The sequence below is a fragment of the Aedes albopictus genome, chromosome 1 (genome assembly GCF_035046485.1).
Source record: "Aedes albopictus strain Foshan chromosome 1, AalbF5, whole genome shotgun sequence".
Lineage (NCBI taxonomy): Eukaryota > Metazoa > Arthropoda > Insecta > Diptera > Culicidae > Aedes > Aedes albopictus.
The window spans coordinates 321,181,284-321,198,573 of NC_085136.1; the positions used below are offsets into that span (position 1 = coordinate 321,181,284).

Here is a 17,290-nt window from a genome sequence, read left to right on the forward strand (position 1 = left end):
TCCAAACCAATTGGCTTGAAATTTTGTACACGGCTAGATACTATACGTATCTCATCGTGTTCCGAAAATTGTGTCAATTGGTTCAGAATTGGCTGAGTTATAGTAGAAAAGTGCCCAAAATAGGACCCCTGCCGAGATGGTTCCACTTCCCTAGGTCGTTTTTTTTGCAACGGACTTCCTTGGACATGAAGTATTTTCGTGTCTGCCACACGATATACACACGCACAATGACAATAACCAGAGGAAGCTCTCAGTTACTAACTGTGGAAATGCTCACAGAACACTAAGCTGAGAAGCAGGTTTTTTCTTAATGGGGACGTAACGGCAAGAAGACGACCCCATCACCATTCGGCCCAATGACCTTCGGCCGAATGGCCTGACACTAGGCCTGACACCACTTCACCTTAAGTCCCCCAATTAAGGTAACGTCCCAAGCAACACACATGTTATAATAGAGTTACGACAGCGCAAGTTTTGGTTGTATAGAAGTTTATTTTACGTAATTCTAACATTGTGTTGAAATGACGTAAAATAAACTTCTATACAACCAAAACTTGCGCTGTCGTAACTTTTATATAACATGTGTATTACTTGGGGTTTTACGTAAATAGATTCCACCTAAAAGAAGGTTCCGATGTATTAAGTTTTAACAAAGATACCATAAATAAATTTATTCTTCCGTGATACTTAATCTCGTACTCGACCAGACCTGCAGTCTATTATGAAAAGTTCTCGGTCGTACGGACGCGTCACTTCATAATGCTCAACTCCGAACGGTACCACACCGAGATTCTTAGCTGTTCTGCGCCTGTACCGTGGCCTTGACTGCTGTTTGATGGACCGCCATCAACGCTGACCTACCGCTGACACCCCGTGATTCCTAGGCTAACACCACATAAAGCCTACAGACTTGCTCCCCCGTTCATCCGCATCCGCATCCCCTCCATATTTTCAGCCAGAAAGTCCGTAAGCAGCGGCACCTTTCTTGCAAGACGATGTTAATAAATAAAAATGCAATTAGCCTTGAACTGGGTGGAAATGCTCGTGCTTTGACTTGGCTACCTCCCCCCGCCCGGTTTAAGCGCAAACATCGTCAATGACGGAAAACTCATCCACCATCCACAGCCGAACCCCGCCGCGTAGCTCCACCATCAATCTGGACACGAGAGAACACTGCTTCAAGGAGTTATGAAAACCCCTAAACGGAGTGACCACTGCCACACGGATAGGTGCCACCACCGGACGGCCGTAACCCAAAGGGAGATTTCGTGTCGCAGCAGAGGTGCCCGCCGATAATGGTCGTCCGGTTTGCTGCTGGCTGCCGCGGATTAATTCAGAAGACTTCCCAGTCGGCCACAGTAGTGATTTGTCGCTTGACGCGTTGAGTTCTCCGGGGTGGTCTCTGCTGGTTGGTGTCCACTTCGTGTCGCGAAGTGGATTATGGTTCTATCACTGCCATAGTGAGTTTGTGTTAAGTTTTTGGCAAACTATAAATTAATCTAATCTCGTGTGCGAAAAGTGCGTGAGCAATGTCGAAGTTCAGTATTGCGGGTAATGTTGTGAGGAGTGTTGAACCCTTGTCAAATACAATGGATTAGCAATTTAGTGAAAACCCATGGATACGTAACTTCCTAGAATAGTGTTAAACAGTGAAATAAGTGATTGTTGGATCGCGTGCTACAGTTGGACACGTGTGTTTAGAGTGCTGTGAACAGAACTTACTTGGAGCCCCAATCTGCCCTATTATCAGCGTTATAATAGGTGCTGCAGAGTTGGAGCAACTTCAGCGGAAATGTTCAGCAGCCCGAGAAAGATGAAAAAGGTACGTGAGCACCATCTCCGATTCCCGGTATAAGAGTACCGATTTTATAATGACGCCTCCTGAAGCACACCCATTATGTGTGTTTCACTCGTCAAACATGGAGTGTAGAGAGCTTTACGACCAAATCGTTGATTTGTGCAATAATCATTCTCCTGTTGAAATTTGAGCTGTATTCGTAAGGCTGTTTGACGTTATTGCCACGTGAGGAGTATCTCATTAATTTTGAATCGCTGCGATAAAGCTGTTATGACGATGGTCTCAAGGAGCATCATCATTTACTTTCTTCGTCTTTCATATCAGGTGCTGAACGATTCAATTAAATCTACCGTTAAATCATCACATGTTGCTGTTTGAAAAGCAAATTATTGTATGAGGTGAAGGTATGGGAATGGGATGATGATTTCTGAAAAGGGAATTCCGAAACTGGTAGGTGCCACCAACTGAAAGTAATTATAATTGATTAATTTATGTCATATATTAGTTCAATAAACTCATGTAGAGGATGTTTGTTACTAGATTAGAAACTTCTGAAGAAATCCCCGCAGGAGTTCCCACAAGATTCTCTGAAGTAGTTCTGGCAAGAATCTATCGTGCAGTTACTGCAGCAGTATCTTTGTAGCAGTTCATGTAAAAAAAAACTCAGGAGGAATTCTTAATAAGGAGCTGTTCAAATTTTTCGGATTACAGACCCCTTCCCCCTCCACCCGTAGACATTTTAACATATCAAAGTTTTGAAATATGTGTGGAGTGTAGACCCTAATCTGAAAAACACTACCCCCATCTCTCAAAGTCTACGTGGTTGTTGAATGGCCTCAAAAGAATACCGGCAGGAATCTTCAGAGGAGTCACTGAAGCAATTACTGCAGACATGCCTTGAAGGATATTGTTGGAATCTCTGGAGGAACCCTAAAGAGTCCCTGGAGGAATTTCTGAAAGAATCTTTGGAAGAGTTCCTGCACGCATGCAAGAAAAAAATCCGAAACACGTGAAAAAAATCCTGGGGTAATTGATGGGTAAATTTCAAGAGAAGAATTTTTTGAAAGAATCACTGAAGGAACTTTTATACAATCGCTCGAGGAACTTTAGATGGAATCCGTGAAAAAAACATCTGGCAACCTTGTTGAAATTTTTGAAAGAATTTCTTTTGACATTTGTGAAGAGCTGGCAGAAAAAAAGTCTAATGAAATTATTGATAGTACCCCTCGATGGAATCTGTGGAGGGTTTTCTGCAAAATTTTTCCGAATTTTTTAAAGGATTTTTTGCAAAAGTTTCAAAAATAGTTTCTGGAGAAATTTTTGACGGAATCTCTTAAGAAATTTGTGAAGAATTTCTCGGAGCAATTCTGTGATTTTACTAAAGAAAGTAAAAAAAATCTTGAGACTTTCTCAATATTTTCAAATTCTCAAGGAATTTTTAAGAGAATCTCCGGAAAAGTTTCCGAAAGATTTTCTGAAAAAAATTGAAGCAATCTCTGGAAATACCTGGAGGGATTCCTGGAGAAACCTCTCAAGGAATTTATGAAAGAGTTCCTTGAGAATTATATCCCTGAAGAACTCCTAAAGATACCCTTGGAAAATTTCCTAATGAATTCCTGGAGGAATATCCGAAACAATCTCTGATGGAACTATTAAAGGGGTGTCTATAGGAATTCCTGCAAATATGTATGAAGGATTTATACAAAAATCTCTAAAGGAATTCCAGCAAGAATTAGCATTGGGCAAATATGGCTGAGACATCGGTTTTTGTGAATCGATTCCAAACGGATCAGTAGAATCGATTCACCGATTTAATCGAATGCTTTGAATCGATTTTTTCACATCGATTCGATTCATAAGATGTTATTGTCGGGCCGCCACCAAACCGGACTTCGCACAATCAAGTCGCGACGCGACCCAACTCGCGACGTTTTTGAATCATGTTAAAAGTAGTGCGCATCCTTCCCGTTGTTGTCAGCAACACAGCGCACTAGATGCGAAACAGATGCGACACTTGTGGTCCAAGGAAATGGCAATTTTTGATTGAATGTCTGTCCTGATTCCAACCGGATAGACAATACAAAACTGTGAAAAGATTTATGCATGTATGTTGAACTACATGGTTCATGGTATATTTTATTTGTCTAAATAAATTTAATATCAAAATTTGAGGTTGCACATCGAACATTTCACGACTCTGATTCGAAAATGGATGTAACGTTGAGACAGTGTATTCTAAAAAAAGAAATTTAATGTATTTGAATCGAAATCCTGAGATCCTGATATTCTCCCGAACTCTGAGAAGTATTCTCAGTACTGACGCAGACTGCTGAGATAAATTAAAAGAGACTCCTTCATAATTCTGAAAGGAGCTCCTCTAGAATTATGAAAGGGATTTCTTCAGAATGCTGAAAATGATTGCACCAGAATCCTGAGCGACATTATCTATAAAAGAAAGCAAGACTCTTCCTGTATCTTAGTAGGAATTCTCTCTGGATTCTATTAAGGATTTTCCTAATATCCTGAGAGAGATTACTCCATATCTATGAGAAGAATTGTCTCAAAGTCCTGAGAGGAATTCTCCCAGAATCATGTGATAGATTGTCTCAGAATCCTAAGAGAAGCTTTTCCTTGGAATTCTCCCAAAATTTTTCAGAATCCAAAGATGGATTATCCCAGAATCTAAAGATGGATTATCCCAGAATCCTATGATGAATTCCAATAGCGGTTCTTCCACATTCTTGAGATAAATTCATCTAGAACACTGAGAGAGCTTCTCACTAGAAAAAAAAATCGGAATTCTAAGACGTCTCAAGAAACTTCAAAGAAATGACCCAGAACCCTGGAGCCACCCATAGAACCCTACTCCAGAGTCCTGAAAAAAATTCTCTCAAAATACTGGGCGGGATTGCCACAGGAACCTGAAATATACTCTCGCAGAATTCTTGGAGATAGGATTCCCCCAAAATCCTGAAAAGAATTCCTCCAGAATACTTATAAGTATTCTCCCAGATTTCCCCTCATATCCTGGGTAGAATTCTTCAGACTGCTGAGAACAATTCTGCCAGAATTCCGAAAGGTATTCCCTGGAATTCTACGAGTAATTCCCCAATAATCTTGATAGGGTTCTTCCAGATTCTTAAGGCGAAACTGGAAGCGTTTTCTCACTTTTTGGTTTTTGATTTTTTATTAAATAACGAAGCAATATTTTCAAAATCGGTTTTCGTACACATGTAGAGTATGGATCAAGGATCTTCTGATTTTTTTTTAGTCCAAAAATATTTTTCGTTTTTGCAGAAACCATTTTTGAACAAAATTTCACAAAAAAATGATTTCTGCAAAAATGGAAAACATTTTCCACCTCAAAAAAAATCAGAAGATGCCTTGATCCATACTCTACATGTGTACGAAAACCGATTTTGAAAATATTGTTTCGTCATTTAATAAAAAATCAAAAACCGAAAAAATGAGAAAATGCTTCCAGTTTCGCCTTAAGAGAAACATATCTAGAAATCTAAAAAGCACTTTTTCCGAAAATTTGATCTAATTCTTCCTGGAAGGGATTACGAAAACATCTAGAACGGACTTTCCCAGTATCTTGAGAAGGATTCTCTGGAATTCTGAGAGGTATTCCCACATAAAACAAAAAAAAAATACCGCAGATTCGTGAAAGACATTTCCCAAGAATCTTTGAAAGGATTCCCCTAAACTCCTGAAAGGAATTGTCCTACTCTAAGAGTGTTCCTCTAGAATGCTTTAAATTATTACATCAGAATCATTGGCGAATCTAGCTTTTTCTTTTTTCTTGCTCACTCTCCTAAACAAACACGAGAAAGAGAAGGATGGAAAGGGGTACCCCTTTGCATCCCGCTCTTTCTCGTATTTATCAAGGAGGATGAGTGAGAAAAAATAAAAAGCTCAAGAAGAAAAATCTCAAGAGCATCTTCCCATAATCTTGTCAGGGGTTTTCCCTGATTACTAAGAGAGACTCTCCTAGAATCCCAAAAGGGATTTCTGAGAGCAACTGCTCCAGAATATAGAAAACAGAATTCTACTGGGATTCTCTTAGAATGCTGAGAAAGATTTCTTCCGAACCCTTAGAGGAATCACAAAATCTATGCGAGGGAATCTCCAAAATCCATTTTTTTTTTCTGGAAAATTCTACCCAGAATCTCGTGAGAAATTCTATATCTTGAAAAATATAGCTCCAGAATCTCAATGATTTATCCAGAATCATGAGACAAATTCCCCAGAATCTTGAGATCCCTAGATCCCTGACGGGGTTTACCCCAGAAAGACGAATTTTCAGAGAATCTTGGGAAAAGTACCCACAGAATGCTTAGTGATATTCTCCAGAGTCTTAAAAGGATCTAACGCAGAATCCTGAGAAGGATATCCCCATAATCCTAAGAAATATTCCCACACAATTCTGAGAAGAATTTCGCCACAATTCTGAGAATGCTGAGTATGATTTTCCAAGAAGTCTGAGAGGAGTTCCTAAGAATTCTGAGAAAGATTTCCACAGAATTCTGAGTGGGATCCTAAGTGAAGGTCTTCCAGAATCCTTAGAGAAATCATCCAAAAATTTCTTAGAACCCTGAAAGGGATTCCACCCTTGGTAGGGAACCCTGGTAGGAAATACCCCAAAATCCAGAAATGAATTTCCTTAGAATCCAGAGATTCCCTAGAATTCAGGAAGGTATTCCCATAAAATACTGCTGAAAAAAGAAAATATCCAGAATGTTAAAGGAATTCTTCCATAACTGTGAAGATTCTATTAGAGATTCCTTCAAATTACTGAAAATTATCACACCAGCATTCTGAGAGACCTTATTGTAGAAAAGAGAGAAAGACTCTTCCAATTGAAATTCTCCCTGAATTCTATTGAGAATTTCCCTAGAATCCTGGGAGAGATTACTCCAGTTTTCTGTGAGGAATTCTCTCAGAATATTGTATAGGAATTCTTCCAGAATCCTGAAGGGATTTCCTCAGATTCCCGAGATGGATTCTTCCTGAATCCTGTGACGTATTGCCTCATTATCCCGAGATAAGTTTTTCCTCGGGATTCTCCCAGAATTCCTGTTGGATTCTTCCAGAATCCTGAGAGGGATTCTCCTAGAATCCCGAGAGAAGTTCTCATGCAGTATTGAAAGACATGCCATTAGAATTCTGAAAGAGATTGCCCCTTAACTATGAGAGAGAACCTCCATATTATTATAAGAAATTCATTTAGAATTCTGCGAGGGATTCTCAAAAAAAAAAAGTGTTCGGAATCCAGAGATGTACTGACCTAGATTCCTGAGAAAGATGCGCTTAAACCCTGAAAGGGCCTCTCTGGACCATAAGGAGGATTCCTTTAAAATCTTGAGAAAGATTTACTTAGACTCCTGGGAGGGATTGCCCAAGAAACCTGAGATATACAGGACAGGTATGCCTCGATTGAGAGGACCCTTTGATGAAAAATCGAAACTGAAAAAGTTAACGCCAGAAAATCGATTTTTCTTCAACCACCCTAAGCTTATTCAGAAAAATATCTCTAGGTCGGTCAATTTTAAAGCTACCTAAAAAGTGTCTTCAGCAAATTTGCTCAAAATTGATAGATCTATAACTTTACCGAAGAATGTATATAGTTATTCTTGCAAATACAAAAGTTTCATTCCCAATTTCTTTGAAAATATGGACCATGTATATTGGACAGTGGGCCTTGTTATTAGGAACAACTTTGTAGAAGACCATATTAACCTAGAAAATCATTTGAAGGCGCTGAAAGCATCTTTCCTCGTAAATCTGTTTCGTGGACCATTGTGCAATGCAACAAATGGCGCGCAATATAGATGGTGGTGGTTTACATCTGCAACTACCTGTACTCAAATGCAAGTCGTTATTATTCAACAGATGTATGCGTGAAATCGATTCCACTCCTTTTTACAAATCCTACATTTCCCAAGCTATTCCAAACCCACCTGCCGACTGTCCTTGTTTAAAATGCATCCTTTCGAATTTCCCATCACACCCTCCGCAAGTCCAACAAAACCTATCCGTCGATGGCATCCACAAGTTCTACATCGAACAAACAGAAGCCCCTAAAATTGCCCGCGAGCACCCGACGGCAAACTGGCAACGAATCTGGCGGAATATTGCAAACAAACAGTTAACCTCGAGCCAGCGAAATATTATTTTCTTGCTGGTGCACGGAAAGCTGGAACACCGGAAGCTGATGCACAGAATCAATTGAGCCGACGGAGAAAATTGCCAGCACTGCGGCGCACCTAGCGAAACGTTGGACCACAAGCTAAGCACCTGCGTACGCATTAAGGCAGCGTGGAGGCTGCTACAGCGGAAAATAACGACCTACTTGGTGGATGGCGTAGAGTTCGAATAGAGGATGTGATGAGGCCACACCTTCAGAGCGTACCAAGATGGAAGAAAACTATCATACTCAAAATGTTTGTTAATTATGTCATATTTATTATGGAATGCAACAATTTTATAGACATTGCTGCATTAGATGAAATTACAATTGATGTATAAATAGTTGACTATGTAATTACATTTTTACATTTAATAAACAAATAAACAAATTTTATAAGTAAAAAAAAAAATATAAACGATGACCCACTCTAATGTATACCCTACTTGCGTTTCATTGGCGCAGTTAGTCACGCAAAAACGGCTACGCTCAAAAATGTGTTTGGCCTGCACATTTTTAGTAAACATCCATGCCGCACAGGGACTATGTTGGAAACACACGTTTTTTTAAATTGCTCGTACACTCACATGAGCATGTATTTTGCAATAATTTCGATATGGCAACCTCACTAGGTTTATAAACCACTTTCAAATACCGAAAAAAAAATGATATTTTGCAAAAATGTGAGCGTACGAGCAATGTTAAAAAATGTGTGTTTCCAACACAGCCCCTGTGTTTACTAAAAATGAGAGTTTTTATTTTAGAGAGGTTGTTCGAGTGCGCGAACGAACCGAGCTCTCGACGCATACTAAATAGACACCGGCAACACATAAGGTTTGGTGCCTAGGTATGCGAAGTGTGAGAGTAAGTCTTGGTAACTATAAAAACAATTCGCATTCGCTAGCATGATGAGAGGTTGGAGACTAAGCCGAAAAAGATGGAATTGCAGTGTTCATGGTATGGATTCGAAATCAATTTGGCATTCTATTTCACAGAATTGTTATCTGTTCTGTTTCACCAGAACGCATACGCGCCAACTTGTGACGTAGTTGGGGGGCGAGGCCTCTCAAAACCAATCAAATACGGAAAATACCGATGCAGTTCAGCTTATTTAGGCATATTCACGTGAAAACTAGCGCATTAAGCTGAAAAAACTTGAATGTTGTCCAATTTTTGAGAGCTTCGCCCCCCCAACTACGTCACAAGTTGGCGCCTATGCCAGAACGAGATTTTTTTCACAATTTCATCTCTCAATTTCCCAATTAATCAACATTTTGTGTCTTCTAATTTCCGAGCTTTTCCCAGTAATTCCCGGAGGAAATATTTAACTAAAAATTCCATGAGGCATTTCTTGTGAAGTTTTCTGAGGGATTCCATTAGAATATTGCTGAGGAACGTCATGAGGAATTCACTGAAGAATTCTATGAGGAGTTCCCTGGGGACCTACATGAGGTATTCTCTGAGAAGCTCCTAACCTGGCCAATCGGCTGCCCGTCGTATATCTACAAAGCACAATAATTGATGGGCCGTTGGCTTCCTCAGCAACTAAACCAACCGAGCCCTAGCGGATATGGCCATCTCTCGGCTTCCCCGGTGGCTGGGTGGCAGAGAAGCCAATGGAAACCATCAAGACGCATTTCCGAAAACACGCGAACCCTCAAGGCGTCAGGGTCAGTTTTGCAAAGGCAGCTTGTTAGAAGAACCGAGGAACAAAAAATCATGTACATGTACGACATATACTGTGGTACATAATTGATCGGACAAACGCCGATTTTCATACAAAATGTCCAAGTTCGAGATGCTGTATCTCTGGTTTGGTTCAATGGATTCAGCTCAGCTTTTGGCATGAAACTGCAAATATGCTGAATTTTACGTATACGAAGCACAACATGTCTTCGTTCACAAGTCTGGGCGTGACAAGGAGTTCAAAATGTGAAAAAGTGGTCGGACCAGGGTTGTAAAATGTCATAAAAATGTCATTTGGTTATTTGCCAATTTCAATGCCCCTGAAAACAAATGTTTATCGGCGATATCGTTATTTTACCATAACTTACCAGCATTATTGAAGATTTGCGTTCACGGACGGATATTTGCACTGAAAATGGTGGAACTAGAAATGTCATGAAACTTTTCCCATGACATTTCCGTTACATTTTACAACCCTGGCTCGGACAGTGACACGCGTATAAATCAAAGAGGTACCGCTGTCACTGAAAAACTGTCAGTAAAAGACTTCCGCTACCGGTATTTTACCGGTACTATCGCTACTGTAAGCCCCAGTACCGAAATACCGGTACTTGCCCAAAGTAGTCTGTACTGCGACCTCTACCAATATTAGTCAGCCTAGCGGGCAGCGAAATTCTTAAAATTAGCAGGAGATCTGGGAAGTTTGATTTTGCAGACTTGCCTAGTATCCAAATGTAGCTTGAGGATCGTCTACGTAACAACCTCCAGAAGACATTCTGGATCTCTCCAGTTTCATCAGCAGTGAATACGATATCCCGAATCAGCCCTAATCCAGGCCGGAATGCTCTCCACTGATGGATGGCTGAGACAAAAAAATCGGTAGAGGCACGTCGAAAAGCCGCCCTGAGGCGCCTGAAGCGACTCCCGACTGAACAACCGGAAGGGGGGAAATACTTTACCAACTGTTCTATCCAAGTTGCCATAAGCAACCATTATCTAAGTAAACCCAAGAAACTGGAATCCCCCAGGGCTCGGTAATTGCGGTAACCCTGCTCCTGGGAACAAAGAATACAGGTAATCTTCGATTGTATCGTACCCTCGATATAGCGAATTCGATATAACGTACATTTTGCTTCGATATAACGTACAACATTGAAAATTTTTATTTTTTTCAAGAATAACCCTCAGACAAACTACGAAATCACTCAAATCAATGTTTTGTTGCAGCATTAGCCTTGTTACGCAGAATGAGCGCATTTTGAGGAAAAAAATAGTGTACGTTATATCGAAGCACCAAAAACGAAATGATTTTTTCGTGAAAACTCATGTTTCTCATAATTAGTTTTATGAATTTCAACGAAATCATTATTTGGGGTTAATATTACGTCGAATATATCAATACAAGCATAAAAAATATTAAATTTTTCTCTGCTTCGATATAACGTACACTTCGATATAGCGTACAAAGAGAAAATTTTTATGTACGTTATATCAAAGACATATGACATCCAACCTATTACTAGTTACCGGTAAACACCCAATAATGGCCACGCGGATGAAGCCGCAAGCTGCGGTCACTGCAGTCGCCCATTCAGCGACCAAACTGACTGTAAGCTAGTAGCCAAAAAGCGTATGATAGGTTCACTGACGATTCAACACAAGCTAGCCTGGACGATCGGCTGCCAAGTCTTCGGTTATATGCAGAGCACAATTGACATTGGGTCCGTTGATTTCCTCATCAACCAAGCCAACCGAGCCCTAGCGGATAAAACCCAGTGGCTTGGCGACAGTGGGCAAAACCATTAAATGGTACTTCCGAAAAGGCGCGAATTTTGAAAACGTCAAGCCCAGTTTTGCAAAGAGAGTTTGTTAGAAGCACCCAGAAACGAAAATCATCTACACTGAAGGCTTTAAAAAAGACATCAGCATAAATAGCAAGGAAATCATCTACGAGTTCCATCAACTAGGAAGCCAAGGCGGTAGCGATATCGCGAGTCATTGGTCACCCCCACTTGCCCCACTACTAATCGTGTCGCATCCGGTCAGCGAACTCGACGCTCTGCAGACGCCTAGCAATAAGGCGAAACTGGAAGCATTTCCTCACTTTTTGGTTTTTGATTTTTTATTAAATAACGAAGCAATATTTTCAAAATCGGTTTCCGTGCACATGTAGAGTATAGATCAAGGTATCTTCTGAATTTTTTTTGTAGTGGAAAATGTTTTTCGCTTTTGCAGAAACCATTTTTGAACAAAATTGCACAAAAAAATGGTTTCTCCAAAATGGAAAACATTTTCCAACTCAAAAAAATACAGAAGATACCTTGATCCATACTCTACATGTGCACGAAAACCGATTTTGAAAATATTGCTTCGTTATTTAATAAAAAATCAAAAACCGAAAAAATGAGAAAACGCTTCCAGTTTCGCCATAAGCATCCTTTCATCCAGGAATCGAGGTAACCTTCATGTGGGTGCCGGGGCACTGCGGCACTAAGGGGAACGAAGTAGCTAACAGCCTGGCTTCTCTTGGTTGTGACGGGCCACTCATCACCTCGAAGATGTTGGAGGACGATGTCAAGATGTGGCTTAGGCGGCTTAGACACAGTATCTGAGAAGCACGACTTCGCCTCCCAAAAATTCTGCTCTAATTTTCACCACTCCATAAATAAAAAAAAAAAATGAAATTTATATGGAGGGAGTGAAAACTAGAGCAGTGGTGAAGTCAAGTGCTTTTACCCTAAACCCGGAAGATCAAACCGTGCCTATGAGGCTCAAAGAAACCCCCCTATAGTTTTTAACAGATGATCCATCATAAAGCTGAAAATCTCTATTATAAAGAAAAAATAATAATACACTACCTTACTGCTACGCAAAATGACCATTTACAGAGGAGGCTCTCAGTTAGTAATGGAAGTGTTCATAAAACATTAAGCTGACAAGCAGGCTTTGTCCCAGTCAGTAAGATGGTTACGCCAAGTAGATGAAGAGCTTTGATGAAGACATCACGAAGAAGAAGATAGCCAAGATTGCTCAAGTTTGCCAATTTCTTTCTTTTTGTGTAGTCTGCTTTCTTAAAACAATAGGTAGGTACGTAATGTTAGTGTACTTAACGTAGCATCGTTCATATAAGTGTCGCTCTATCCTTCTTTTTAATTGCCACACCACATCAGCGGTTTTCAACATTCAATGAACACTAAAACACCCGGAAGCTCCCCCATTCGATCGCTTTTTGATTATTGTTCCTTCTCCTAAGTACCTACCTTATGAAAAGCAATAAAACATCATGGCACTCTCTAAAGAAAAACATTGGGTTGGGTGCCATCACTATAGTTCCACCAGCTTCCACCACCGCGTGGCACTTAAAAGTAAAACCGACAACGCGTCAACTGTGGGACACGGAGCATTGCAGCATAAATAACGCGATGGTTTTACACCCTTTTTCACCCGCTTCGAACGCGGTTCGACTGTTCGATGATTGTACTCACGCATGTGGAAAACGAGGAAATTTAAATGCGTTTTTCGCTTCTTCCGGTGAAGAGCCGTGTCGCCGATGATGTCCTGAACCGCGTGGAACTACGTCCCCTCTGTCGGTATGTACGACGCGTTCGACGCTCGTTTACAGCATCAATCTTCATCATGACCGACGACGACGACGACGTCGATGACAACAACGCACGGTTACGCAATGATACGACAGAACACAGAAGTAAAGGCCAGATTTTACGATTATTTTTTATGCACAGAAGGAAGAAGACACACTTGTAAATATTGCGCTTGACGCATTCGCGCGCGTAAATCGCTGCCACAGTTTTGAGGTGTTCCACGTGAGGGTACATACCATTAGGTGGATAGGTTTTTTAGGTCGAATAAAATGTAAAATTTGACCAATTTAAAGATTTTTTTTAGTACCGCACACAAAAAAAATATTCATGTAAAATTCAGCGAGAAATCATGCACATAAAGGGAATGCTAGAGCTAGTGTATATTTACATGAGATATCATGTAAAATTACGTTACAATCGTGTAAATTTCCGCTAATAGTCATGTAACCGGTTGGAGTCCATGATGGCTTACGCGATGTTTGGCGGAAATTTACACGATGGTAATGTAATATTACATTATATCTCATGTAAAAGTGCACTAACTCTAGCATTCCCTTTATGTGCATGATTTCTCGCTGAATTTTAATTACATTTTTTTTCTGTGCAGAACAACTGAGCTAGAGTGTACATCTCATCAATACTTTTTTTCAAATCTTTACTTATATTGAGCAAGAATCCAAATTTTAATTGATTTACATACAACTCTGAGCAGAGCGAATGGCCCGAATGAAACAATTGCCTCCCCTGGTCTTTGACCTGAGCCAATCGCTTTCAGTCGCCCTGAAAGTTAAGAGTCCTTCGGTCCGATTTCAATGTGCAAGACAGTAATATATAGGGTGACAAAAATTACTGTCCAGTAAGCGGAGTAAGATGAAAACAGCTTAAGGAGAAACATCAGAGAATACAAATATGGCTGCCACAATGGCCGGCTTTGAGCCCTACTCACGTTTTCAAGAGCATCAATCTTAAGAATTCGTAAAAAAATGCACTCGATTTGGAAAAGCTGCTTCTTTTTGCAAGTAAGCAAAGCCAGGATAATCAAGTGCGACTTGGTTCGATGTTTCGTTCGACTGATTTGTGCCTCTGAAGTTTGTATGCAAAATTCAATGAGATTTCTTGATGTTTCAACTTAAAATAGGAGTTCTTAAAAGTCAAACTTTTTTCGGTTAAATGGCGTTCTGTCTTTCTCTGAGAGATGTCCGCCTTTCTTAGCGCTCCTGAGGAGGTGTGAGGGAAACTATAAAACGTCGAATAATCAAGCGGAAAGCAGATGTGCTGTGTATTAGGTGCCCGCCGTGTTACCGGTATTCGCATAGATCCTTCCCCTTTACCATCAACGGTGATGGCGGCGGCGGTAGTGGATGAATGGAACCCACGTGATAACGGAGATGAGCTGCATTGACGTCAACGACGCGCGACGATGCCGCCTATCCATGATGGTATGATAAAGCGTCGAAAGGAATTCGCCGCGTGCTGCTTACTCTTGCTGCATGCTACGGGGATCGCGATGAATCTATGGCGTGGAGGAAACTCCTTGTGATGGTGATCGAATTTGTGCGAGTTTTTATTACCGGAAGCGCACGGGGCGAAAACCCATGCGTGATTGCATCTTAAACGGAATTGAATTAAATTAAGGGTGGGGAAATGGAGACGTTGAAGAAGCGGAACGGGATCCAATTTCTTGCGTTGCCGCTGAGTGAGATTAATCCTTCAATACTCTAGTCGATTTTTATTTAACGATTTTGGTTACGTGAGAATTTAGGACTGATTTTTTAAACTAACAAAACTTTCCGAGATAGCAATGATCCAAAATAAAACTTTTGAGTATGAACACAAAAATTCACTACTCACTTCCTCTCACTTCTTACTTTTCTCACTCCTCACTCTTCACTTCTCACTGCTCACTCTTCGCTTCTCGCTTGTCACCTATTGCTTCTTTCTTTTGCTCATTCCTCACTACTCTCTTCTTACTGCTTCACACTTCTTGCTCCTCATTCTTCACTGCTCAGCCCTCACTGCACACATCTCAATTCTCACTTGTTATTGCTCATCTTTCACTAGTCACTTCTCACTGAAAATTGCCCACTTCTCACTACAAACTCTTCTCTTCTCACTCCTCATTTCTGTCTCTTCACTAATCGCACTTCACAGGTCACTCCTAACTATTCATCCCCAAACTCTCACGGCTCACTTCTTACTTCTCACAGCTTAATACTACTCGTTCTTTATTTTTCATTTTTCATTTCTTTTACTTACCTTACCGGTCAGACTAAGGCCTGAGTGTCCTCTGCAGTACGTAGGAGTCGTCTCCATTCTGCTCGGTCCATGACTGTGCGTGTCCAGTTCTGCACTCTGCGAAAGGTTCCGCAAATCATCCTCCACTTGATCGATTCACCTAGCTCGCTGCGCACCTTGTCTTCGTGTACCGGTCGGATGACTCAAGAGAACCACTCTATCCGGGTTGCTATCCGACATACTGATGACGTGACCCGCCCACCGTAGCCTCCCGATTTTCGCGGTATGGACAATGGTTGGTTCTCTCAGGCTGCGAACCGTTTCGCTTGTTCGTTTAACTTTTAGTTAAAATTTGACACTTCGATAGTTATTTTGAGAATAACCCTACTCGCGAGCAGGGTTAGTCTTGACAGTTCGATAGTTATTTTTTGTTCGCAATGATTTGGCTGCGTACTGTATTTTGTTCCAAATAACTACTCCTCTGTCAAATTTCAAATGGGCCACTCTCGTGGTTATTTTTTAACTTTTCGATGGCAAATAACTATCCAAGTGTCAAATTTTAACTAAAAGTAAAACGAACAAGCGAAATGGCTCACACCCTCAGCAGCTGATGCAGCTCGTGATTCATTCGTCTTCCCCAAGTCCCGTCTTCCATCTGCACTCCGCCGTAGATGGTACGCAATACCTTTCGTTCGAAAACTCCAAGGGCGCGTTGGACCTCAGCACGTAGAGTCCATGATTCGTGCCCATAGAGGACTACCGGTCTAATCAGCGTTTTGTCGATAGTTTACTTCGTGTGACGGCAAACTTTGTACGATCGTAGAGTTTTGCGGAATCCAATGTAAGCCTGCGTCTCTGAATTTCTCTGTTGGTGTCATTGTTGGCGGTCACCAGTGAGCCCAAGTATACGAATTCTTCAACCGTCTTGATTTCATCGGGCGGCCGCGGTAATTCCTCCCTAGAGCCCTTTGCCATATCATTTCTCACTACTTATGTATCACTTAATGCTCTTCATCGCTACTCAGTTCTCACTTCTTTCTCATACATACTTTTCACTTCTCAATGTTCAGTACTTACTGCTTACATATGATTCTTCCCTCTTCACTGCTCAATGCTCACTTCTTATTAATCATTCTTCATTCCTACTACTAACTCACTTCTCATTCCTGACAGTTCCCTTCTTACTACTTCACTTTCCACTCCCCACTTATCTCTTCTCACTTCTTAGTGCTCACTCGTCGTTGTTCACTTTTTCGCTATTTAAAAACTTCATAACGCCAATATTGACCTTTTATGAGACGCACCCATCCCTTCGTAATATTAGGATCTTTTTTTAATACGAACTCTAAAACCATGAAGGAATACCATCCACTCTGTCTAGCATTAAGACATTCGTGAACAAGTCCCACATTGCTTACTGCTCATTACTGACTCTTACTTCTTTCTCCTCACTCTCCACACTTCTTAAGGTGCCATTAGACTGTTTGTCATTATGACAAATATTTGCCATAGAAGTCCGACATTCGTCCAAGGTTGCTATGATTCACGTTGTGTTGGTCATTTGTTGGGATTGTTTGGCCAAATATTTGCCATGTCTAATGGGACCTTTACTAAAGTCATCGTTTTCCACTGCTCATTTCTCACTCCGCATTGTTTACTTTTCATTCCTCACTTGTCATTACGCAATATACAGTAATCACTGCTCATAACTCTTAACTTCTCACTACGTGACACTCCTCACTGCTTCATACTTCTGATTTCTCACTCTTCACTGTTGAC

General features: G+C 40.8%; 1 protein-coding gene across 1 annotated transcript in view; it reads left to right on the forward strand.

The window, feature by feature from the left end:
* The first annotated feature begins 925 nt into the window (after nt 1-925).
* The window catches only part of LOC109400229 (ankyrin repeat domain-containing protein 12), a 469,219-nt gene continuing 452,854 nt past the window's right edge, over nt 926-17,290 (forward strand). The window contains exon 1 of the mRNA XM_062847222.1: nt 926-1,822. Coding sequence (XP_062703206.1) covers nt 1,793-1,822 — 30 coding nt within the window. The 5' untranslated portion in view covers nt 926-1,792. The remainder of the gene's footprint in view (nt 1,823-17,290) is intronic.